This window comes from Micropterus dolomieu, linkage group LG20, assembly GCF_021292245.1.
Source record: "Micropterus dolomieu isolate WLL.071019.BEF.003 ecotype Adirondacks linkage group LG20, ASM2129224v1, whole genome shotgun sequence".
Taxonomy (NCBI): domain Eukaryota; kingdom Metazoa; phylum Chordata; class Actinopteri; order Centrarchiformes; family Centrarchidae; genus Micropterus; species Micropterus dolomieu.
In genome coordinates, this window is record NC_060169.1 from 8,216,116 (window position 1) to 8,241,558 (window position 25,443).

At 39.9% G+C, this 25,443-nt stretch overlaps 3 protein-coding genes across 6 annotated transcripts in view; 1 reads left to right on the forward strand and 2 right to left on the reverse strand.

The window, feature by feature from the left end:
- Positions 1-2,453, forward strand: part of cpeb1b (cytoplasmic polyadenylation element binding protein 1b) — a 19,073-nt gene extending 16,620 nt beyond the window's left edge. For all 3 annotated transcript variants that reach the window (XM_046032640.1, XM_046032641.1, XM_046032642.1), the window contains one exon: positions 1,025-2,453. In XM_046032640.1, coding sequence (XP_045888596.1) covers positions 1,025-1,135 — 111 coding nt within the window. In that variant the 3' untranslated portion in view covers positions 1,136-2,453. The remainder of the gene's footprint in view (positions 1-1,024) is intronic.
- Positions 2,454-4,059: 1,606 nt separating this feature from the next.
- Positions 4,060-7,888, reverse strand: LOC123958906 (40S ribosomal protein S17-like). The gene is made up of 5 exons (XM_046032644.1): positions 7,806-7,888; positions 6,786-6,937; positions 4,851-4,956; positions 4,646-4,711; positions 4,060-4,178 (listed from the first exon to the last, which is right to left on the reverse strand). Exons 1-5 carry the CDS (start codon positions 7,806-7,808, stop codon positions 4,101-4,103), a joined length of 405 nt encoding a protein of 134 aa, XP_045888600.1. The 5' UTR covers positions 7,809-7,888; the 3' UTR covers positions 4,060-4,100.
- A 2,019-nt stretch (positions 7,889-9,907) lies between these two features.
- Positions 9,908-25,443, reverse strand: part of csnk1g1 (casein kinase 1, gamma 1) — a 40,764-nt gene continuing 25,228 nt past the window's right edge. The window contains exons 6-13 of one of the 2 annotated variants that reach the window (XM_046031794.1): positions 24,537-24,771; positions 24,325-24,410; positions 23,801-23,885; positions 22,317-22,465; positions 22,134-22,241; positions 21,067-21,177; positions 18,900-19,006; positions 9,908-14,245 (exon numbers count right to left, since the gene is read on the reverse strand). In XM_046031794.1, the coding sequence (XP_045887750.1) occupies positions 14,191-14,245; positions 18,900-19,006; positions 21,067-21,177; positions 22,134-22,241; positions 22,317-22,465; positions 23,801-23,885; positions 24,325-24,410; positions 24,537-24,771 (936 nt within the window). In that variant the 3' untranslated portion in view covers positions 9,908-14,190. The remainder of the gene's footprint in view (positions 14,246-18,899; positions 19,007-21,066; positions 21,178-22,133; positions 22,242-22,316; positions 22,466-23,800; positions 23,886-24,324; positions 24,411-24,536; positions 24,772-25,443) is intronic. The other variant, XM_046031795.1, reaches the window with a different exon arrangement.

Here is a 25,443-nt window from a genome sequence, read left to right on the forward strand (position 1 = left end):
AATCTTGTATACAAATAATTTGAATCAATATGTAAATGAAAGTATTCTTTTAAACCCTGATCACCCCCCGGTGCTTAATCTGCAGGCTTTAAATTGTTTCTGCACCTCACTTTCTGACAGCTGTGAACTGAGTAGCATGGTTTTACCTTTTCACTCAGGTCCAGATTGACCCCTACCTGGAAGACTCCATGTGTCAAGTTTGCCTTCGCCAACCTGGGCCTTTCTTCTGCAGAGACCAGGTTAGTGGAAACTGGTGTTGCAGCACAAGGAAGAATCTCTGCAAACCAAAATTGCCTATTCTCCAGGCTAACATCTTGAAGAGAGCGAGAGGTCTGGTCTAGGCAAAATGATTTGTATTGCTCCTTTCAAAACACCATTAATATAAATTGCTTTGCCTAAGGCATAGAATCCAGAAAAGGGTTAAATAAAAATGTAAGTACAGTCAAGTGAAATAAAACAAGTTATGGTTTAGTACACTTTACATCTTGTTGCATCAAACCTAATGGTTTTTAAATGACTAACATTGTGGTTAAAATACAGTTCTGGTTTATCATAATGTTGTACTTACTATTAAATGTTGTTCTGGGAACACAACATGGCTAAAAGTCACTGCAAGAAACACATGCAGTTAGACAAATATCCAGTCTGGCAAAAGAACTTGTAACCAAAAATGAACAGCAAAATTATCTTCTGCATGCACAGTTTCAGCAAGTAGCAGATCTTGTTTAGTATGGTTTACAACCTGATCGATTGACCCTGAAGACTCTGTTGGACTTCAGTGTAGTGACATCACTATGTTTTCCATATTTTAGCAATAAACTTGGTAAGTACAATGTTGCAACTGATAGAAACATTGGCCAATGCTACAAAATGACCTACATTGTAATAAACCAGAATTATCCTTGAAACTAATTTGAATAATTTTTACATGAATTGAGTTTAAAATGGATCATCTGAAAGTATTTTACCAGCATCATTAGTTAAGGTAGCCTACAGTGCACTCAATCACTTGTCTGTCACACAGGCCTGCTTCAAGTACTACTGCCGCTCTTGCTGGCACTGGCAGCACTCCATGGACATCCTGAGCAACCACCGGCCCCTCATGCGCAACCAGAAGAACAGGGACTCCAGCTAGAGCGGATGGATCCAAACACTCTGAAGGGCCAGAGGAAGAGCCCCTCTCTACGGGGTGAGGCTGCCCGCCAAGGAGAGCACGTGTGCCAGACCTCCCTCAGTACGAGGGCACCATGGCACTCCACCAGGCACAGGGATATCACTGTAGAAAATGTTCACTTTTGCACTTGCTACATTTTTGCTGTTCACAGTGGCACTATGCACAGTGACCTTGTTGGGAGAGACAAGGGGCCCTTCACACTTATGCATTTTCCCAGACTTGTGGCCAGACAGAGAGATGGGAGTCAGCCTAAAGTTAAGAAGTGGACGAAAATGCCATTTCTTTTTTTTTTCTTTTTTGTTTACATGTGTTGCATAGTGAAGAGCAATCACGCAAGTCTCATTGCCGTTCATTGGCAAATGCCATACAGTGCCTTTAAATTTTTATTTTTTCCCCCCTCCCTCCCCTACCCCCAGTTGGCATCAGTTTTTCCTGTGCAAGCCAACTGGTGTTTCTTACTTTTGGGAGTTGAATGTTGGGCTTCATTTAACCAGTCGCATTTCAGACATTTTTACGCAGTTTTTTACTAATTTCTACACAAACGGTTTTAAGTCATAACATGAAAATTTTGAACCGAATTCTACCAGGCGGCTGTTTATGGGAGAACCCCCTTTTATTTTTTTTCTCATACATGTTTTCTGTGGCTTTTTTCTTTTTAATTTGCCCTCCCAAATTTCAACTGAATGGGCACGAAATGTTGGAAATACTACTAACTTGCTTTGTTTGTCCAGTTATATTAAATGTATGTAACAGTAATACTGGATATGCTTCAACTGGCGATCTATCATTTCTCAAGCAACTGATGGACCCTGTTGAGTAGAGTGAATGAACATTTGATCGTACATAGTTTGGTTTTTTGCACTTTTTAATTTGCACGTTTGGAGAGGTGGCAGTGGTTTTTAATCACTTTTTGTACATCAGCAGGGGGACATGCCTATGATTAGAACAGCTGCTTGTTTCCTGTTGAATGTAAGAACTTCCACTTAGCTGATGATAAATTGAATCTATCCAGAGCTTGAGTAGACCCCAGTAAATGACTACACGCTTTCTTATCCCATTTTCTTCCCGTTCCAGTTGGACATCAATGCATAAGCTGTGTGCCAAAGACAAAGTGTCTTTTCTTTATCCATTAGGTTTGTCATGCTGAGCTTGTTGTCCCTTAGCCCAGCTGCTTTTTAGAGTTTTGAAAGTCTACCTCATTGTGGTCTGCCAAGTTTGCTGCTACTTACACTTGTGGAGTATGTTCAGATTGGGCACAATAAAGGTGTTTAAGCATTAATGGCAATGTCTGGACTCTTAATAGGACTATTTGCTTAGTTTCCTGGTCTATAACAGCCACAGGTAATCAAGGCATCATTATGTTGAGGAATTGACTGGAATTTAGAAGCCTGCAACCCTGTGCTGGTCTGACAGATGGTGGACTGTAAACCTTTAGCCATCTGCTAGCTCTGCTTATTTTTACATGTCTGTCTATTTGAGTCATTGGGTTGACTACAAGTTGTCAATTTTTTATTTTGAGTGTTATCAAATCGAAACACTGAAAGATATGTAGAATCCCAAACTCGGTTTACTCAGGAGTTGAAACACTGAAGCCTACACTTCTCTTTATGCAGCTCTGTAGTTCTTTAGATCTGTGGTAGATGTTCCCTGTAGGATAAATACAGATCTTTCAAACTAGGCTTGACTATATTCTGCCATTACACAAGTGCTGTTACTCATTAACTTTTTTTATACAGTCCAATGATTAGTAAACTGACTGGGGGGATCTGCCTCTTTAATGCTGTTAGCCCACATCACAATACCTCAACTTGTGTAAATGAGGTCCTGTAATACTCGCTAAATTTCAAAATGACCTTTGCTGTCATAGCGGCCAGATTACCGAAACACACTCAACCTCCAACTTGCATCACTGGTGCCTGACCGAGCTTGTGTTTTGTCAGAATGTGAGGCGATGGAGCCAGTATTCAATCAACACTGTACAGGGTTGTGCAGCTACAACCCCATTCTGCTTTAATAGATACTTTGTGCATTGTGACCCAAAAGGACCTAAACTCTGCAGGGTCCATGGCAGTTGACCATGGTACCAGTATTTCTAATTCAAACTAAAAATAGTGGGTTAAAGCCAGGGTACACAGCCAACAAGGAAACTAGCAGGTGAGTGAAAATTTAATTTTTGAAGGGTAAGTTTAAAAACGCAACTTCTAAAGGCAAATTTAAAACTGTAGTACTTTATTTCTTCAGGTCTTGTCTGAAGCAGAAATTTTTACAGCGGCACACTCCAATCATTTAAATTGATTACATTAAATTATGCATTTAACTTGTGTAATTTAACAAAGCAAATGAAAATTAGCCAGTTGACTATTTTCTTATGTTTAATATAATTGAAATTTAAGATGGAATGAAATGTGAAATGGCTTAAAATTTTGTGCTTGCAAATCCATTTACTAATCTATGTAACATCTGCCATTCCTATTTTTTGTTCACCTTAAAAGATGTGCCGAGTAAAACTTAAATGAAGTCTGACCTACAGAGCAGCATCAGGTAGAGCTTACAGAAAGTAAAGACAAAAGGAAATTAATGGTCAATTCTAAGTAGTGCATGATTAAATGCACTTAATTGCTTTATCAAAGCTTTTCACTTAAATTGATCAACCTGTCCTTTCTAATGCTAAGTCAGCATGTTAGTAAAAGCTTTTCCAGCTTTTCATAGCCATACTAAGTTGCCACATACTGTAAGTGCAACTGTAGTTCTAAAAACATGGTTTGGATTTCCTGAAGTTATTCCAGCAAGACCGTGAAAGAATTTCCCTGTGTTGGTCTAGCGTACATCAGTTTGACACTGCTGTGTGTTGTGTGTATAATTGTAGAAATGATTCATCAGGACCATTCTTAATTATGCCTCTTTATTAAGACTGTTACACATGATTCTACAGTCCGCGTGGTGTTTTGAAGTTCATTCCAATAGTTGGCTGAGTGACTTGAAGGTTGGAAAGGCCACTGAAATCCTGGAAGAAAAAGAATTCATGACTTGGGTAACTAAACCTGAATCATCATCACATGGTAATTTAGAAGAAAGGCTTGTGACACAGTTCAACTACATGCTGCCTGCATGGCCAGATTGTAGACATGCATGCCGTCCTGTCTAAAAATTATAGGGAAAGAAATATTCTGAGGTTTAAGTGCAGTCATCTGATATGCTTTCGTGTCATTTGTTGCAATATGCCAGTTACGTAATAATTTCAGATAAAAACATTTTTATCTGAATGTCACTCTGTAAAGCACTTTGGTCGACATTAGTCTGTTAATATGTTCAGTAAATGAATCTGCTTGACAAGTCAGAATATCTGCCCATGAGAAATGTCTACACAGATTATACCCAAGGAATTTTAATTCCTTGGGTATAATCTCCCCAGGTCAAGAACTAAGCTCATTATCTGTTACTAAAAAGCAGCAGAACCTGTCTTACACTCACCAGCATCTTGAGCATTTCCTTTGTGTCTGGATCCACCTCGATGAGCTCCTGGTCCAGAGCAGAAATCTGGAAAATGAGGAAATAAAAACTAGCTGTCTGAACGATCTCTTTTCTACCATGTTCAACCTTAATGCAGCAGCTGCTGAGAGCATCCTTAGAATAATTCATCATCAACCCACGCAATAAATTTGCTGTATGAACAGACCTCTGGGACGTAGTTGTCCCTCCTCTCTCTCTCCTCCTCCTGCAGCTTGATGGAGATTCCTCTGACTGGACCTCGCTGGATACGTTTCATCAGGTGTGTCACATACCTGAGACGGGAACACACGGTTACCACCAGTATAAGGAAGTGGACAACAAACGACATTAAAAGTCTATAGTCCCTGTATAAATTATTAGGTGACTGATAATTTAAAGACACAATGTATTACAATGTTGATGACTGCCATTTACATTATCAAGTGAAAAATATCAAAATGAGCTGGTTACAGATTACCTATTGAGAAACACATTTTTCTCCTTTCCATAAAAATATTAATTGATAAAATGCATAATTGCAATTTTAACATTGAGTTGCAGCTGGAATTTACAGTAATGTTACTAAAACTAATTGTGAGTGGTTATACAACTGCTCTGAAGTTCATAACAAAAGATGTATATATGTTGTGATTCATGGCAATTGAGAGAATCAAAAACAGACATTCCATTGCAACATCAATATGAATCATAGGAAAATAAATCAACTTGGCATCAACAATCACTTTGTGGTGTACCACAGTCTGCATGTACACACAAAACAGCTTGATTCAACCGAGTGTGCACACGACTGACCTCCGGCTGTCTAGAAAATGATACAGTGGTGGGCACTATAAGAACACTAATAAAACACAAATAACTGCAGTACAACACCAAAAGCACAAATTAAATGTAGTTTCTCAACAAAGAGCCTCCATTCCGCCATTAAAGTGGAGTGAAACTTTTTATTTAGATAAACAGCTGCAGGGAAACTACAGCAGTCGTATCTCTGAGGGACTATGCTGACTTCTCTTGACTACAAACATATTAAGAGTTGTTTTGGAGTCTTCATTTGGAGGCTACACCAGAGAGAGAACGTCATCTAATTCTGAAAGCTGAAATACAAGTATGAATGTCTGGAAAATGTGCTCAATTTATCTATCAATCAATCACTGTTTCCAGTTCACGATCACATACTGGTCATTACCAGAACGAGCAAAACACCAATAACACACTGTAATATTAACACCAACACCAAACATCTTGCAGCTTCTAAATAATAAGCACGAGCATCAGTAACTAGGATGTTGTATATAGAACTCAAACTACATGGTGCAGCACAGATGCCAACAAAAAAGCAAAGCATGCATGACATCTCTGGATCAACCATTACACATTCTAGTCATCTCCCAAAGTCCACATAAAACCGGGTCAAACAGAACCAGAATAGACTATTTATGTCTTTACCGTCTAAAACAGAAAATAATTTCTCACCACTGTGAGGGAGGATGAATGGGGTCCTTTACTGAGAGTATTGACGAGTGTAATTAACATGTCAGAAGTCCATAAACAATATATACTACATGTGCAACAAATACAACCCAAACCAGCAACATGCTTAGTCGTGATTTCTACAAAGCCATTTTGTTACGAGATAATTCAACTGCAAATGTAAAAAAATATTTATCTTGCAGGATAATTAAGAGCATCTCTACTACTGTGACAATCGTACAAATTCTACCAGTTTATGAGCGTATCAACATAAACTTCATCTAAAACATGCCTTCAGGCGATTACTTACTGTGATCATCTAACTAGGATCCATATAAACCCCTCAGTGCACACCATGTTCATTGCCATGCATCCTCTTGCTACAGGTACTCCAAAGTGTTTGTCAGATATTCCTTCATGCAATACCGACTCCTCTGTTGACCCCAGACAGCCTGTTTCAAGCTGCTGCTGCACTTTCCTGCAGCTGCTGAAGAACACTTTCATGCCACCATCAAATTTGAGGTGAACTTAAGAGGTCAGTCAAATCATAAACACCTGATAAAACTGCAAGCAGCAGCGCATATTTCTGCAGTACACACACTGGAAAAGGCAGCAAATTCCACCCAATTATTACCCAGCAATTTTGTTGCGCAGAGGCTTGCTGGGGATGATGGCGATCTCCTCGCACACCCTCTTGTTGGTGTGGAAGTCACTGCCCAGGCGGGTGTAGTATTTCTCAATGATGACCCTGGCGGCCTTCTTGACTGTCTTGGTCCTGACTCGCCCCTGAGGAGAAACCAAACAGAGTCACTGTCAGTTTCCATACAAATGACAAAAACAGTAATAAAACACACCACTGATAACCTGGAGGACATAACAGAATGGAGGAAAATTGCGTATGAACTTGTCTAGAGGGCATGTTAGTGGTCAAAGATGGGATAGTGGGATCAGAGATGCCTCCTTCCAATTAATTGGGTTTTTTTTGTGTCAAACCACCTTTAGGCAGACATACATAAAGAGTGGAAATTGCCACTATAGCTACAGTAAATAATGCATTTCCTCACAACCTTGTGAAAACATGACTTCACTTGCAGAGGGCTGTTAACATTAGGCTTGATAATCAAGGTGTCTGCACGTTTCCTCTCAACTCACATGCAAGTTTAAATCCCTTCTGAAGGTTAAACTAGAATGCTAATTAAAATGAATTTAATCACTGAATTTTAGATGATTAAAGCAGGCTTACTGGACCGTGACTTATTACAAAGAAGTCTGCATGACTGCTTTCTGACCAGAAAATCGTGGCACCAAAAAATTTAAATTAGTGTAATTAAAATTAAAAAATTAAAATTTTGTTTGTCAGGGTAATACCGGTTATAAGATCCTGAAATATCTGTTCTGGACTTGTAACATTAGACAGGTTATCATACAAAACATTGGTCCTCTAACGACGGTTTTAAAACAGTTTGGCGGCCAGTTAGAAAGTGACACTGCAACATCTAACGTTAGACTGAAGAGCATCGAAACCCATTGTTTACAAATCTTTGTGCCGATTGTGTGCAAAGTGCTGCTTGTAGCCGCTTGGTGGGCAGACACACAATGAGGATTGAAATGGATTAAGTGGGCTGGTGAAGCGAAGTGTTCTCCGTGTACCCACCATGTTGACTCGGACCGGTGGAAGAGAAGCACCGGATGTTCATACAGGAAGTTTATAGTTCACAACCGCCGCTGCCACGCACCCCCCGCGGCCAACACTGACCACTAGCGGCGGGAGGGGACAAGTGCAGCGAAGAAAGGCCACAAATAAACATAACTTGCGCAGTTTTTCTCGATTGCTTTAACACTAATAAACAGGCTCTTAAACTAAAATTTCAAAACCATAATGCCATTTATCAAAAAACCACACCCATTTCCCTAAACTATAAACACTATTCCCCCTGTTTTGACACATAATTCAGATTTGTTGAACTGTCACTGCAAAACTCTACAAACAAATCCCCTAATTTCTCATTGCCCACACCATGTGATCATTTAGAAAGCTCTAACATTCAATATTGTTCACTCAAGTCAGCAATGCTTGAGTTCAATTAGCTACCCAGGTGGAAACACAAAGAGTCATAATTGATAAAACACAGAATCTTCAATAGACAGATAAAAGGGCCGGAGTCAGTTCATTCAGTTTTGGAACAAGGGATCCAGAGAGATGTGTAAGAAAATGTCCAGGACACCAGAGATGAGGAGGAGGAAGAACAGTAGGGAGAGGAGGAGGTGGAGGATGAGATTCTCCGGCCTGTCCTAGACCAAAGACAGGACAGAATGATTTTTTGTTGTTTGGTATGTTGTACTGTGTGGTACATTAAGGAATAGAAAACATGCAAATGTTTACATTTGTTGTGTTCATCATGTGAAAGGGTTTTTGAGGGGGAAAAGCCACAAGTAACGTTACTTATAGCCGGTTTTTGTAGTATTGTTCACCAGTGTGTACGACTGCGTTGTAGTGTGTGTGTTTTTGAGGGCTTGTCTGTCATGTCTAAGGGCAAAGTTTGGTTATTCAGCAAGATTGAGTGTTTTTAAGCGGAGAACTTCATTTTGACCTGAAAATAGGAAGTTTGGGGAATTGGGTGAGTAGTTCAATTAATAGCTCACGCTTTCATTTGCTTCAATCACTGTACTCATCCTGATAATATATGGGACAGGACTTTAATTCCTTTCCCACATAACTCTTGCTCAGCAAAGATGGGAAATAGGCTGCCATAAAATTGTTTATTAACCCCCTTTAAAACCAGTGTGAATATTACTCATATACAAATTGAGAGACAAATGCAATCCAGTCCAATCTCTTCACTTAAGTTTTATGGTACACATTGCAGTGGTGGATAAAGTAATACCAGAAGGGAAAAATAAAATAAACCCTTCCAAGCAAAAACCGTATCATTACTTTAGTAAACGTAAACAAGTTGCACTAAAAGCATCAAATTCATTGTGAATAAATTGTATAATATTGTTTACTTCATTATGTTTTTTTCAATTAAAAAAAGATTTCTTCATGGCTGTATGATGTGTAAAAGGTATATGTATAAGTATAAAAAACAAATTAAATAAAAATTTATGATAGTGTATTAATTGTTTTTTTGTTTTTTTAAGAGGGCAATATTTTAGGAGAATAATATTGAATTTAAGTCTTAATCGGCAAAGAAACTATTAAGTACAGCTGTTAAATAGTGGAAGTGTTGTAAGAAATGTACAATATTTCCACTGACATGTAACAGAAAGTCTAGCAGCAACATGAACAGAAGTTCAAGAACTACTTTTGTGTGAGAATTTTGATCACACTCCGGTGTGTAAGCATCTCCAGACCGCCCCCCGTTTTGCTACTAATGTTAAATATAATAATCCCATCGATTTTAAAAACTTGTATGAAATGGCATTTCACTCAACTCAGATAATGGGAAACCGGGTCCAGTGATTTCTAGCTCATTAATTTTGATTTAGTTTTACTTACCAAGTCTGTTAAATGTGTACTTGCTAACAAAAATGTTTGTCTAATTTTTTTCTTTTTAACTGTGAAAGAATTTTAGTTTACCTCTTTAGTCCTCTAAAACCCACTCCAAAGAATTCTGAAACTGAAGGTATAAATCCACTCCGACATTAACGTAAACTAGCTGGATACAGCACCTGTATATATTTGCCATTTCATTACAGTTGGAATACAGAATCTGAAGCGATTAGTACAAAATCATCTCACAGAAGACATTCCCACAAGGTGGAGAGATCTTTTATTTGACATAAAAAAGGGTGCAAACTGGAGTTTCCCTTTAGGTGTGGAGGGAATAAAAAGTGATTTTATAAGGTTCATGTGTGAAACATTGTATTATATGAATCCAAGGAAGAAAATAAAACAAGCATCTCCGATAAAAAGGACCTTCACCTTTCTGTAAATTAAAAATACGAAACCATAAAGAGAAATGTGGGTCCTTCATTCTTGAAGCCCTTGACTAACTCATTCAAATACATTTTAAGTGACATTCATATTTCAACACAATAATATTTATTTACAGTTAAGATTTCTCTTAATCATAGCTCTGCAAAAACAAAAAAATGCTGAGAGGAGGATAAACTCTTGGAGCTGTACAATTTGATTTTCCACAGTCAGAGGGGGGAAAAAAACAAACAAAATCAAAGAATACTTATTTTAGATGGATCCCAACAGAAAAAACAAAGGGTATAATTGTGAACTCTGTACAATTTACAAATAATCATCACAATATTGCAGTAAATGTCACCCTAAACCTCTCCCTCAAAGAAAAATATACAGTAAATCCAAGACAATTCTACAGTACAGCAACAAGGAAAAAGTGCCAGAGAACCCAAAAAAGACATAAGCCATTCACTCACACTTTAACTGTCCTTTGCTTTGATTTACACAGCTTTGACACACAGGAATGAGAGTTACACACAACCAAAGCCATAAACGCACATCTGACTGAAGTGAAGTATATCAGAAATAATGGGAAATGGAATGTGCTGTGAGAAGACATGAAAAAGTTACTTATTTTACATGAGGACTGGAAGCCATAACGTCTCACTGACCCAACAGTATACGAGCCCTACAGGTGAGGAAATTCACTGGGGAGAGAGAGAGAGAGAGAGAGAGAGAGAGGCCGCTCGCCATCTTCTCCAGATAAGCCATGCAGATACAATCCATACAGAGTACTCCTATATCGCTCTGCATGAGGCCCAGAGAATAAAAAGTAAATACATCAGAGTAATATATCTATATCTACCATTTCAGCTGTGAGCTAAATAGCTAGGCGACCCACAGTTTAAGGAAGAAGCAGATGTTGCAAAGATGACCAGTCATAAATTCAACTCTGAAATAATAAACTTGGTTGATAAAAATGGTGTTGGTTTCTTTTGAGTTACAACGTGAAAGAAAGAAACCAACAGAAAGGACTCACACAACACTTTCTATCCCACGCTCTTTAACTCCGACAACACTTCCTAGCACTGAATTGAGCCGTGTTGCGCTGCGATTTCTCAATATGACAGTGGACACGTCAAGGACACACGGTGGAATGCGATGGTCAAAAAACATTCAACTTCATATTTTCCTGGCACAGGTAAAAGGCATGGGCTAGCAGTAGTCTCAGGAATGGCACTCGGAGAATAAAGGGGAGAACATTGAAGGCTATATAGTCTGGATATTCATCTCACTAAACAGAAATACTTTCAACTTTTCTCAAGTAGCTGGAATAAAACAGCCCGGGTGCCGCTGATGCTTTGTGGGGAGAATCACAGGTTTGGTGACACCAAATCAAAATACATTATGGTAAATCTTTCAGAGACAAAAAAAAAGGCGATTTTAACCTCCAAACCAACAGCTAACTGCACTTGTTCAGGGCAAAAACAATGACCTAACCCTCACCCGGTCATTTACACCAGCTAGCACAAGACTCCACAGGTAAGACTGACAAACGTCACCTGTCCAACACACTCAAGAGGCACTAAGACATCTCAAAAACATGAATACCTGTCATTCAAATAGCCTGTTTTCCCACCATTCCCCTCAAATCCTATGTATGGAATTAATATGATAATGACCAAGAAAATAAGAACAAACAGAAAAGGTCCCGTAGATTTTCATATTCAAGTACTTTCAATAACACAATAACTTAGACCCCAGAGTAACAGACATGTCAGGGGTAAGAATAAACTGAAAGCTATACAGTGTTAATACACGCAACAAGCAGATTTACATACTGATTCATTGATAGTTTGCAACATCTACAACATTGTTTTTCTATGGATGATGGAGCAGGTCCACAAAACGCCAAATCTAACGCTCCACTGGGAGTTGAATCACTCTTGCGCGTGCGTGTGTGTGTGTGTGTGTTTGTGTGTGTGTGTGCACGCACGCGCCCGCACACACAGAGAAGGGGGGTGTCATGGCACAAAAAAAAAAAGAAAAAAGGAGTGGTTGGGGATAAAAATCAATTTAAAGTGTATTCCCTGCACCCTATAGGGAAGGCCTAGCACATGAGGCAGCTACAATTAAAGTAATAAGCACATTTAAAGTACAGTATAAAGAAGGCAGGGTCTTGTCAGGGAAAGCTGGGGTCAACAAATGTAGTGCAGTCATGGTCTCAAGCTTCTTTTGTTACCCTCTCTTTCCCTGTAAAACCATGGCTATTTGGAATGGAAAAACAAAAAATTGCATTAAAAAAAAAATTCACATTAGCAAGATATAAAATAAAAAAATAAAACACCTATGTACGGCAATTCACTCTGTTAGGAGGATAGGCAAGGTGACATATCGAGGATATTGTTTCAAGGCAGTCCTCCATGACACTAAATAAAATTAAAAATGGTATGGACATGCTCACTTATCCGCCCTCACTCACGCTGACGTTTTCTCTCATCGAGAGGGACCGGGGGGTTCAGCAGAGTCATCCAAACATGAAACATCGCTTTGCAGCAGAGGGATCTTCAGACTGGACACACGAGGGCAATGACATCTCAACACCGTTTCAGATAATTACACCAAACCTTCCATTTGGCATTGCTATCTCGGGAATACATTTTCAGTGTTACAAGGGAAGTCATGAACTGCTCTGATACTGGGAACACTCAACTTTCGCAACTTTGGGCTTTATTGTCCGGGTGACCCCCAAAAATTGCAAATCTTTCAACCATAATGCTGCCAACTTGTTTGTCCAACTGGTGATGTGATGGTCGACTGGTCGGTCGGTTGGGGTTAAGGCATTGGACAGTAGCGTCGAGAGGCTGTGATTCAATCTCCAAAGCACATCACGCCAGTTTCTCTTGTCGCTCCAAAGCAACATCCCCCAGTGTCTTCTGGTGTAGAGTCCATTATTAACCATCACATTATTAAGATCAACAACATTTAAGACCCTTCCACCAGCTAATCCACTTAGTTTTGGTCTCACTTTTTTCCTTTGTTGAGCATTGGTCTTAACTCCTTAAATGCAATTTCCTTCCCATGCACATGACAGATTATATAAATGCTTCAAAGTCATTTACTTTCCTGTCCATACATTCAGTGTGTATGTTTTAGAATAAGTAAGAAAACTGGTGGCAACCAAAAGATAAATAGCATAAATAGCATTTTCTTTCCCCCAGTCCCATCTATAAGTGTCAGGTTGCTGCTCATCATCACAAAGCCAAGAGGAGCAAAACTGCATGAGAGTCAAAAGAGACTGTAGTGTGTTTTGACAGCAGAGTGGTTAAGGAGAGTGCTTTAACCAAGCAGCGTGAGCAGAAATCATCCCCAGAGAACACAGTGCAGGAGGCGACTCTGGTCTTCTGTTCTCTCAGGCCTGGGTCCCAGTGCCAGGGTTGACCTCTTTGGAGGAAAAAGTGCAGGGGCCAAATGGCAGACTGATGCTCTTTGTGCCTGTACATGAAGATAGGCAGTTACACTCCTGGTTCCTCGTGTGTTCAGGTTTACATTCAGTCCCACGTCAGGAAAGACCAAAAAGGCTTTGTGTCAAAATGAGCTCAAAAACTAACGAGGGGCAAACCACTTTGAACTGGGACTTGACAGAGGGGGAAATGAAAATATGATTTTGTGAGTCAAACTAAGAAGGTGGCAAGATTGGACAGGAAGATCAGTCTCTTCCTTTGCAATACCACAGAAGAGAAACAGGATAAAAAAAACAGAAGAGAAAAACATAAATGCTGGGTGTCTTGGGGAGGAAAAAAAACAAAAACACAACAAAAAACCTCTGCAAAATTCCAACAAAAAGGTTCCCCGCTTGGACGACTGGCCTGCAAAACATTCCCACACATCTTGGAGGAGGAAAAGAAAAGAAAAAGAGAAAAAACTGAAAAGGACTCCCATCAAAAGACACAAGCATCTTGTACATCTCAACAAACCATTTCTAACTGGTCCCTCCAGAGAACAGTTCAATCAAGATCTTTCAGTTGTCTCCCTCTGTTATTCTGAATGGGACCATATTGATTTCTGAAATCACAATCAACTGAGCCGGACACTTGTAATGTTTCAGGCCGGTGGTGGATGATCATTTGTGCCTCGGTGTGTTCTTCTTCCGTTTTCGCTTGAAGAAACAGCAGCACCTGCGGACAGAGACAGACATTAAACTGATATATAGATGAGAGAGGCTTCAGATGAAGCAAAAGAAAGAACAACAAGCAGACTGCTTAAATTAGTGTGTTAAATATCACAAGGGCTTACTTTGAGTTTTCCAAATCTGGACAGATACATGTTTTTTGGGGGGATCATAATACTGAGAACTGCAGCAGATTAGTAAAACATCAGCATCAAGGACAAGATGGATGCACTGCCATCCACCAAGTGTTTGGATGCTTATTCACCTCCCACCACCAGAAACTTGGCAGAAGGGGCCTGAACTATAAACTGCTGCAGTGACTCTGAAGGCAATATGTCTCCTGTGCAAAAAAAATGGAGCAGTGCACACAAAGAGCACAAGACATGGTGAGCCTGAATGGTTGATTAAAAACATACAAAAGACAAGAAAAAAGCAGTGGATCAAGACATAGGACAGTGACTGGGTACTCCTAATTCATTAAAAAGGAATAATGGTGCACCATGCAACAAGAGTTTAAAGACCTTTAATCTAAAGCCAAATGCTGCTGAAAAAGAGTGATAGCTCATTGATTACAAAAAAGATGATTTAATTAGCATATATTCTTTCTGCTCTATCGTGACATCTGCTCAAGTTTAAAGTCAGTATGCCTGCTCACACGGCAGCACAGTTTACTGTATTTAAAAAACAAACAAACTTATCTGTCACTTAACATCGGGCAGCAGTGGGGGGGGAAAAAAAGGCAGAAACGGCCATAGACTTGATAGTAGACATAGTAGACAGTGTTCTCAGGGGAATATGGCACTATAGTACCAGTGAGAGTCTAGTTTAAATTTGTAAATTGGAACTCCACTGGGCCCAGCCTAGGCTGGTCCACTCCCTGTTCCATGAGTCTGATGTGGACTGGCAGAGAGGGACTCACCACAGGTTGAGCATTTTCACGCAGCTACAGAAGAAGAGAGAGGAAAGAGTGTAAAGAGAAAAGTAAGATAGATTAATACAGCAAGACCAAGATGAGGGGACTGGGCACATGCCACACAAACATGCACACAAACACAACAACAGGACACAAGTGGACACAGAGAGGGAACATTTGAGAGGTTTAAGGAGAAACGATTACGAAACAAAAGGTAACAGAACATCTAATCTGCAGCTATTTCCTCCTGCTTTAGCAGAGTTCGGGAGCACATTTAAGCTGGAAGTTGGACTCTTGATTTAATGATGTCTCCCAGAATACCTGGCTATGAGGATCTTACGGTATCAAAATGTGTTATATAATATATACTACAAGAATGTCATTTTAAAAATGACCTTGTCTGCTTCCTAACAAAAACTCATATGATTCACTTGTCCTTTTTCTAATATTTCCTAATGCCAGACAGTGAATGCCTGTTTATATCTTGATAAAGGTCGGTGGACAACAACTGAAAGAAGTGCAAGACTGGGTTGACCCAACTATTCACAATAAGCCCATCACTAGTTTTATGTGTTAAATCCTTCTTCATGACCGAAAGAACTAGATTGCGTGTACATGCGGCCAAAATGGGTTTTCTCAGGAAGGTGGCTGGCTTCTCCTTTAGAGATAGGATTAGAAGCTAAGTCATCCGTGAGGAACTCTGAGTAAAGCCGCTGCACCTTTGTGTCCAAAGAAGCCAGCTGAGGTGGTTTGGGCATATGCTAAGGATGCAGGGAAGTGTGCCAGGCAAGTCCAGCTGGGAGGAGGCCTTGAGGAAATCCCAAGACTAGGTGGAGAGATTTCATCTCCACACTGTCCTGGGAACGCCTTGGGATTTCCTAGTCAGAGCTGGTTAATGTGACCCCTGCAGGATCTGCTGCCCCAGTGATCCGACCCCGGATAAGAAGGTTGAAGACTGACGGATGGATGGTATATTGCATTGTTTTTGTGAAATGTAATTTAAAATTCTCCCTGTTTCCTAAGTATCGGGTCAGAAATGTTCTACATAACTACCTCTTTAATCAAATAACTACCAGCCCAGGAATGTAAATTAAAAAAAGATAATAAAGCCAAATATACATGTGATACTAATTCAACATGGAAATCTGATATTTCCCTCAAAAGGCAAAACATTAATGATGATGGGTATGAGTTGCATTCATTACTTCTTATATCAAACAAACATCAAACATTAACTTGTTTGACGTAATATCAAAGAGACTGACAGCAAACTCACCCACCATCATATCAATTTAATTGTCTGAATGAAAACAACAGGAGGACGGCCTGTCATCTGGGCAGAAATGAGGGGAGATTAAAGTGAATGAACTTCTGGGAGATTCATGATGAGCCTAGCAGACTAGTCTCATCATGAACAACAACTCTAACAAAGCTGAACTGAAGCTAAAAACATTGATATATATTTCAAGTCAGATATACAAGACCTATTGGGATGTATAGTGTAATAAACCCAACTAAGTATCACAAAGTTACAGAATGAAATCTAAAATGAAAATGGAGTTAATTTACTTCATTACTGATGTTTTGCTTTGGAATAATTTCCCCTCATTTTAAAAAGGTCCGCTGGTGCGACGATGACTGAATGTACCAATTTGGGTGGTTTTCTAGTTGTGGGCATAATGAGGAGGATTTGTTGGTTGCTGTTTGTAAATACACAATATGTGTGGAGATGGCCACGCCTCGTCGAGCAAGAGAGAGCAGCGGTGGTAGAGTGAGTTAGAGAGTGAATTAAGAGAGGGAGACGTGTTGGCGAGAACAATTTAGAGAATAAGAGATACAACGTATTTTCCAGTTGTTCCATGGAGGTTATGTTCTAAAGCGCAAAAAAATCTGTCTCTGCTCTGTGTGTGTGTGGCTCAGCCCAGCCCTTGGTCAAAGAGACACACAGACCTGCAGCTCTTTATACATCCATAGTCTTGCGTATCTTGCTTTTACAGTCGCGCTGCCAACAGGTTGATGCTAGAGGTTGGCACAGGAGTGGAATTTCACTCCTGTGCCATCAGCAAAATAATAAGAAAATAAAATACAGGCAGAGGGCAGGGTCTCTGCAGATATAAATACACCTACTGTACCTCTGGTGGGTCATAAGTGATGATTGAGAGGTATTATTTTTGGATGAGTCTACACCTGTCCTTTTTTTTACCCCTACTCATTATACCTTTAAGTTCCAAAATTCATTCAGATGTAACGCCACCACCAGTGATGGCCACCAACTAAACCCCCACAACCCCAACTAAGTCCACTTAACTAATATGTTACTAACATTTTCATCAAACAGTGTTTTTCGACAGGTCTGGTAAATCCAATCTTAGCTGCACCACAATCATAAATGTTTCCACCACAGTCTCACAGCAGGGAATAACTGGGCTGACCTGCACTCAGTCCTGCTCTGTAATAGGGTAGCAACTAATGATTTTCATTACAGATTAGCTGTTTGGTCTACAAAATATTGGGAAACGCTGATCAATATTTTCCACTATTTTCTAAGTCCAAGATAATGTCCTCAAATGTCTTGGTTTGACCACAATCCAAAGATATTCAGTCATAAAGGAAAGAAAACAGGAAAAATAAAATCACTTTTAAGAAGCTAGAATCAGAGAATTTACTCAAATGATTATTTTATTATTATCAAAACAGTTGCTGAGCGATTTAATAGTTGACAACTAATCAATTAATCGTTGCAGCTCTTCTCTGTAACAATGCTGACTGGGGCCAAATCAGGGCAGTCTCGTCCCTCAATCAAAGCTTAGTCTTGGAATAAAAGCGGTGGCTCAACACAAGTGTGGTTATGCTGCTGACTAGAGTCCAAGCGGCATTTTTAAATGTCTTTGCATGTGTAGCTCTCACTACTTCTGCCCTTTGTGACAAAAAGTCTATATTTTGGAGTCAAGTTTCACTCCCACGATTCTGTTCGCACTTTTATCATTATTTATATATTTTTTGTCTCCAAGTCTCAGAAGAGCTCCACTCAGTTTTTCTCAAGTCAGCTGAACCACGTGACATTCAGCCAACAGTGCAGTTTTTGCACAGTGGGTGGTCAAGCCATGCAGCATGGCATCATTCCAGCTACTGGTGCTGAAGACCAGCACCAATAGCAGTTTCAGATAAACTGAACGAAACTCCCCCTTCCCATGTTTTCCTCTCAACTGACTGTCGCATTTGATGTCATCATCTGCATAATCTTAATCTTATATGTGAGACTAAGTTCCGACATGGACAACCTGGTGTGATCTCAATTGGCTGCTGCCACAATGCACTGACAGAATCTGTACTTGCACTGATCATTACTGGTACTGTTAAAGACATGGTGAACAGGTTTATCAATATAGGAGTATTTGTTTAGGATGGTCAGGCTGCTAGAAAGTGAAGTGACATCCTAAGTGGCTGCAAGTGTAGCCTATGCAGTCAGAGGCTGACTATTCAGGCTACAGGTATAAGTGGCTGTAGTAGGATGTAATTGAGAGAACAGCATAGAGACAAGCAGCAGTAGAGATCAAAAAAGCCCACACAGTCAGACAAAAGATAAGAGGGGCAGGAGCAGGATGACAGCTACGGGTAGAGGCTGTCACAATTCCACAGCATAGCAAAAAGTGAGAGAGAGAGAGAGAGACAGAGAGAGGAAGACCAGGAAAGAGGGAAAGCGACAGATGGACATGGAGGAGTGGTGTGGCGGGTGTGTGACACATACTTAGCCTCGTCGACCACTTCCACCTCTGCTTGAGCTGTGATCGGAGCATTGGAATGAGCTGCCAGTGGATCGTCTGCATTCAGCTCCCCATTGGTCGAGCTGACCACCTACAGTACAGATGATGCATTACTTAGAAACAGCTAAGACTTTGGCCAGAATTAATGTGAAAGACAGGTCCTGCTGTTATGGAGAGCTTCTCTGGTTAAAAACTAATGTTAAATATTACTTTAACAATTCACTTAACTTGTACTGTCTCCTCTGTGGAGACATCAATAACACAAAAAGCAACATAAATGTGTTGTACTAACTTATATTATAAATACCACACTGATGCTTTTTCTTGCTTGCATTTTGTGTCCATAGTCACTCTGTTATCAGTATGTACTGATGTATGTCTGGGTTTCTCATTGATATGCACAGTTGCTCAAAGCCAATTTGACAAAATGCAACAAGATATGGGTGAAGTTAAAGGACCCTTAAAATTCGGTAAACTGCAAAAACCCTATCTTCATTTCTTCTCTTTCGCAGATAACCTGGCTAGAGGGGAGTTAGTTTTGTCTTAAATTTTGCTTCTCATGTGCAGAGAACATTTCTTGTCAGTGACCATAGCAGACAATAACAATTTCAGCAAATATGGCAACTGGGATGTTTCAGTTTGGTGTAGGTTTGCCGCAGCTCCACTTCTGTCAGCCTAAATCAAATAGCACAAAGTTTAAGCTCATTTCTGTTTTAAGTTGTAATAAGTGAAGTTTTTATTTACAATATGTTTAAAACCTTGTCTCTTTCCACCCTTAGGCCAGTATTGAACATTCTCAATTTCGAAAGACATAGATGAACAATCAGAAACCAAACAAATGGCCTGCCGACAAATATAAAATTACAATAGGTAAAGAAAAGCTATTGATGTTTGTCCCATTAACCTGTAGAAATAAATGCATTATAATGTAAAGTAAAAATGTGTGTTTTGTGTAGATACTTTGTAAATCTCAGCCAACCTAACACGACTGACTTCCATTCATGTTGAAGAATTGTAGAAAAATCTCCGGGAGAGGAAGTTGCAGGACAGAGGAAATGCACTATTGTTGAAATAACTTGTTCATGTTCATTCACATTATAGCAACAACCCCATCTGGGTTAATTCAGACACAGTCCACACACAAAGTAAACATATCTACTGTATGCCTGGCAACTTTCAATCCTCCACACTGTTTCTGCATGAATGGCATTTAGTAAAATAGCCAGAGATGTACTAAAGCCTACACTGCACATACCTACGCAAACACAGCAGACAGGGACAATCTTGGGTAATAGAGAGTAGTCAAACGTACACCAGGATGTTATTTAAGCATAATGACCCTTTATAACTTAAGAGCATGCACTAAGTTGGCTAAGCCAAGTCACCCTGCCATGCAAGAGCCTTCTTGGTCTTGCAAGTAATGTCCAAGCGGCATGAAGAGTTGTGGGACCTGGGACCAAAATGCAACATCTAGGGCTGCTGTTTATAAAGCTAAATCACATTTTCACCATCTGGGGTGGGCGGCACCAGATGACATGCATATGGTGGTGCAGAAAAACAATATTTCCCAGCCAGGGGTAAAGGGGTGGGGGAGGTATATGGGTGTAGATCTGTCTCACACATAAGGCTAAAATACATAAAAATTAAATTTTTGCTTGTTTTTTACCAGACATATAACAATAATTAGAAATACAAGTAACAGTCAGGAAATACCATTAATTTCTGATCAATGATGAGCTGTAATTTAGTATTTGGTATTTTTCTGGAGATGAATAACAAAAGAAAATGTTTAGAGGGTCAACAATGCATTTTTATTGCGTCTGTATGAACTGGAAAGTATATCTGCGTATTAAAGTGTATAAAAATAGTAATACTAAATTAATAACAGCAACCAAAAGTGAGCAAAATTTGATCCAGAAATGCGTAATCACTGTTTTTAAATGGCAAATTTATATTAATTTATATTAATATATATTTTAAGATATTTTGAGTTGATTGTTAGGTATTTTACAGAGTATGATGCACCTGAGTATTGTTAGGATTTATCTTGAAATGTTGAAATGGATTATTTTGGATTCAATCCTATGAGACAGATCTGACTCCAAAGAGACTGGGTGGGGGCTGTTGGTTGATCAGGTGAGGGGTGTATACCTGCACTGAGCCCCCGTGCCTGTCCGCTGCCAGGTGGGAGGTCAGATAGGAGGAGTTTGCTTGGCGTGTGGGCTGCACCTCCCATGCTCCTCGTCGATCTGAGACTGCTGTCTGCTCAGGAGTCGGGGGCGTCGGTGATGGGAAGGGGAAGAGGGATTGGCGGTGCGATGGGAAGGGGGTGCGGGTGATGGAATAATTGCGTTAGGAAAGATGGGTAATTGGGTGTGCGTGGCAGGTACCATGCAAAGCAGTATGAGAAATGGAGAAGAAAAAAAATGTAACAAAATAAAAAAGTGAATCAAAATCAAAGCAAGGCATCGGCCAGAGAACTGAACAAGAAACTAATGAGCCTGAAGCCAAATGGAGGTAACCTCTTACATCTCAAACTTTGGTCTCAATCTCATTACACAAATTAAATTACTGAACAAGTTTTTAAGCTTTTTAAAATAGTTTTTTAAATGAAACAAGTTGTTTGTTGAGTTGTCTTTGCAAAACGCAATTAACAATAGTAATCAAAGGAGTGTTTTCACAAATCACTGGGGGGAAAAAAAAGTACAAAGTTGAACTGCAGTCCCTTTGAAATACTGGCCAGAAATACCATTAATGAAGCACACCTGCTCCGACAACTTGAGCACATTTTCTATTGGCCTCACCTGTTCCGTCTGACAAAGAAACCTAATTATTCCTCCTTTACTACAGTCAGATGAGATAGATGAAGTGATTGTAAAGTATGTGAACAATTATAAAGCATTATCTCCCTCATCTTCATCTTTGTGGGCTGTTGCCAATCAGCAGAATTTGTTTCAATTTCTGGTCTTAAATATGTGCACATCAACTTTGTTTGGTAATAATGATGAGATCCTGATTAATGAAGAATACAGAGATGTTCAAGATGATGTTTTACAGTTTCTCTCATTCGCAGGTCAGGTTATTGGTCACCCTGAGACTTTTATGTGCATGTACCTCATACATAGATTTCAGGTTGTAACATTTCTCTGGCTTACACAGGAACAAATGCCTGACAAAACACACACACTTGCCCACTACTAAAACAAAACCTGGTGTACCTGATTTCTAATTGGTGGGTGCTGTGAGGGCCGGTCTCTGTGAGGATGACTCTCTCTTGTGACAGCAGATGCTCCAGAGTCTATATGGACAGATCCCACTGGTGTGGGCTGAGGGGAATAAGAAACAGTTAAATGCTCAGTGACTTAAAACGGATCTGTTAATACTTTGTGTGTGTTACTTACTATCTGCCTGCCAACCCAGTCGTATGTGTAGTCAAAGGTGTATCCTTTTCGCTCAAACAGTTCAGTGAACAGAGTCCTCAGATATTCATAGTCGGGCTTTTCAAAGAAGTCCAACCGTCTCACATATCTCAGGTAGGTGGCCATCTCCTCTGAATTAAACAAACAAACAAAAAAAATATTTAGTTTAACACACAGATGTCGCAAGTTTTGAGGGAGCATGCAATTGGCATGCTGACTGCAGGAATGTCCACCAGAGCTGTTGCCCGTGAATTGAATGTTCATTTCTCTACCATAAGCCATAATTCTCTAAAGGCGTTTCAGAGAATTTGGCAGTACATCCAACCGGCCTCACAACCGCAGACCACGTGTAACCACACCAGCCCAGGACCTCCATATCCTGCAACTTCACATCCAAGATCGCCTGACACCAGCCACCCAAAAAGCTGCTGCAACAATCGGTTTGCCTAACCAAAGAATTTCTGCACAAACTGTCAGGAGCCATCTCATGGGAAGCTCATCTGCATGCTCGTCGTCCTCATCGGGGCCTCGACCTGACTGCAGTTCGTCGTCGTAACTGACTCGAGTGGGCAAATGCTCACATTCGATGGCGTCTGGCACTTTGGAGAGATGTTCTCTTCACGGATGAATCCCGGTTTTCACTGTACTGTACACAGGTGCATTTTATTGATGGCATTTTGAAGATGCCGTGATGAGGCCCCATTGTTTTGCCATTCATCCTTTGACCATCACCTCATGTTACAGCATGATCATCCCGTGTTGCAAGGATCTGTAAACGATTCCTGGAAGCTGAAAACATCGCAGTTCTTGCATGGCCAGCATACTCACCGGACATGTCACCCATTGAGCATGTTTGGGATGCCCTGGATCAGAGTATACGACAGCGTGTTCCAGTTCCTGCAAAAATCCAGCAACTTCGCACAGCCATTGAAGAGGAGTGGACCAACATTCCACAGGCCACAATCAACAACCTGATCAACTCTATACGAAGGAGATGTGTTGCACTGCGTGAGGCAAATCGTAGTCACACCAGATACCGCACATTTTCGAGTGGCCTTTTAATGTGGCACAGCCTAAGGCACAGCTGTGCAATACCGATACTGTCTGATCATCATCTTGATATGCCACACCTGTGAAGTGCTTACTAACACAGATTTTGACAGATTTGTGAACAATATTTGAGCTATTTCTCTCAAATTTTGTGTATTTTGCCTTTTGTGTACATAGAGAAAGTCTTCTTCTTTGAGTTCAGATCATGATGAGTGGGGGCAAAAACAAAAGTATTATATTATAGTATTATAATTTTGTTCAGTGTAGTTTATATAATTTTAATTATGTAGTGGGATGACATTTCAAAACATTTTATTTGGGGAAAAAAACAACTCAAATCACAGCCAATATCTGTATAATCCTTTTCAAGGTTTACGGCCTGAACTATTAGTATATGACAGCCATCATCAGTGTACCTGGGAAGTTCTCACAGAGGACCTCGATGGGAGTGTTTCGTTTTGTGTCTCCAATCTTCTGGTATCGCTCTTTCAACGTGTCGGCCTGCAGGAGAATCAAAACAGAAATACATATGACCCAATTCTGATGTCTAATTATCATTTCTCAGAATAACATGAAAACACATTCTTCATATGTTCTTATTTCTTAAAACAGACGGGTTTAAAGACTGTACAGTCTACTGGGTCATTCGTTTCCAATTCATACTATCGCTTATCACAGAAAGCATTGATAACTGAAGAGTCCGTATTTAAATTCTCTCATTTGTAATAATACAGAATTTGGACTTCAATGCAAAACTGAATTTCAACACATTCTGAGATTGTAAACAACTGCAAAAATAAATGATACTGATGTGATTATGGTATGGATGCTGACTGTCATAGCATGATGTCAGCTCTCAGGTGTGTTATTTTCTTATTGATGAATGTTCTTCCACATAGGATAAAACCGATTTTGGAACAATTCCATGTACTTGAAATACCTTGAGTCCTTGCCAAGGTAGACTCCCACGAAGGAAATACATAAACATGTGGCCCAAGGCCTCCAGGTCATCTCGCCGACTTTGTTCTAGATCAATAGATTTGATAACATTTCACTGAGAAAAGAATAAAGTGCCAAAAACCAAATTGCATAACACACACTTAGGAACATTACAGAACCAAATCAAAAACAAAGCATTGAAATTAATCCTACCTTTGCCTAAATGTGTGTTGATGGACATATATCGAGCAGTGCCAGTCAAGCTCTTATGCTCCCGGTATGGAATGTGTTTTTTGGTCTCGGGGTCGATGTACTCTTTGGCCAGACCAAAGTCGATGATGTGGATAATGTGTTCCTTTTTGTTCCCTTGCCGTCCAATGAGAAAGTTTTCAGGTTTTACGTCTCGATAGATGAGATTTTTAGAGTGCACATACTCCATTCGAGAAATCTGGCGAAAAAATTAATACAGCGGAGTCAGCGTAAAGAAACATGAACAAAAATCAGATATAAATCACAAACCAGGCCACAAAGTCAGCAAAATCGGAACAAAGATGACTTACTAAACTTAAAACTGACATTGAGTGAAAGCAGACAGCTGCAATGTCGGTCTTTTCACAAACATTGTAATACGGTATTTCCTGGGTAAGTGATTTAATCATTAGTACATATTAAAAAGGGCACTCCATCAAATGTACACATGAAGATCTGTTTATTGGTCATGATTAGCCCTATGCAGCCTGTGAAAACTGGTTTATGGTGTCTTCTATGACTCTGGGGAGGCTTTGTCAAGTCTGAGATATCACCTGAGTCACTTTCATCAGCTTGGAGACTACAAATGTATAACAGAAGCAATGCATTGCAAACTGGGGATGTCATGTTTCAAAGATGTGGGCATATCCTCGTCAGGGAAGGTCTAATGAAAGACGTAATCGAGTTGCACTATGGGAAATTTAAGATCCAGGTTTTTATTCATACTGGGGACTAGAAGTCAGGATATCTTAGTCATCAATTTCAAACGTTCTTTTTTTAAGCTGTCTCCCCAAAACTTTATGGGAGTGTAATACTTAAATGCTGGAGTATCCCTTTAAAGACATGATGACATGCTTAAAAACATGAAGTA

Bases quoted from the DNA above. Each gene is read 5' to 3' on its own strand.
- LOC123958906 (XM_046032644.1), bottom strand. The intron at 4,712-4,850 runs GTCTGTTCATAC...CTCATTTTCCAG, and splicing joins GGGACAACTACGTCCCAGAG to ATTTCTGCTCTGGACCAGGA. The intron at 4,179-4,645 runs GTGAGTGTAAGA...TTTTTCTTCCAG, and splicing joins AGGAAATGCTCAAGATGCTG to GATTTCAGTGGCCTTTCCAA.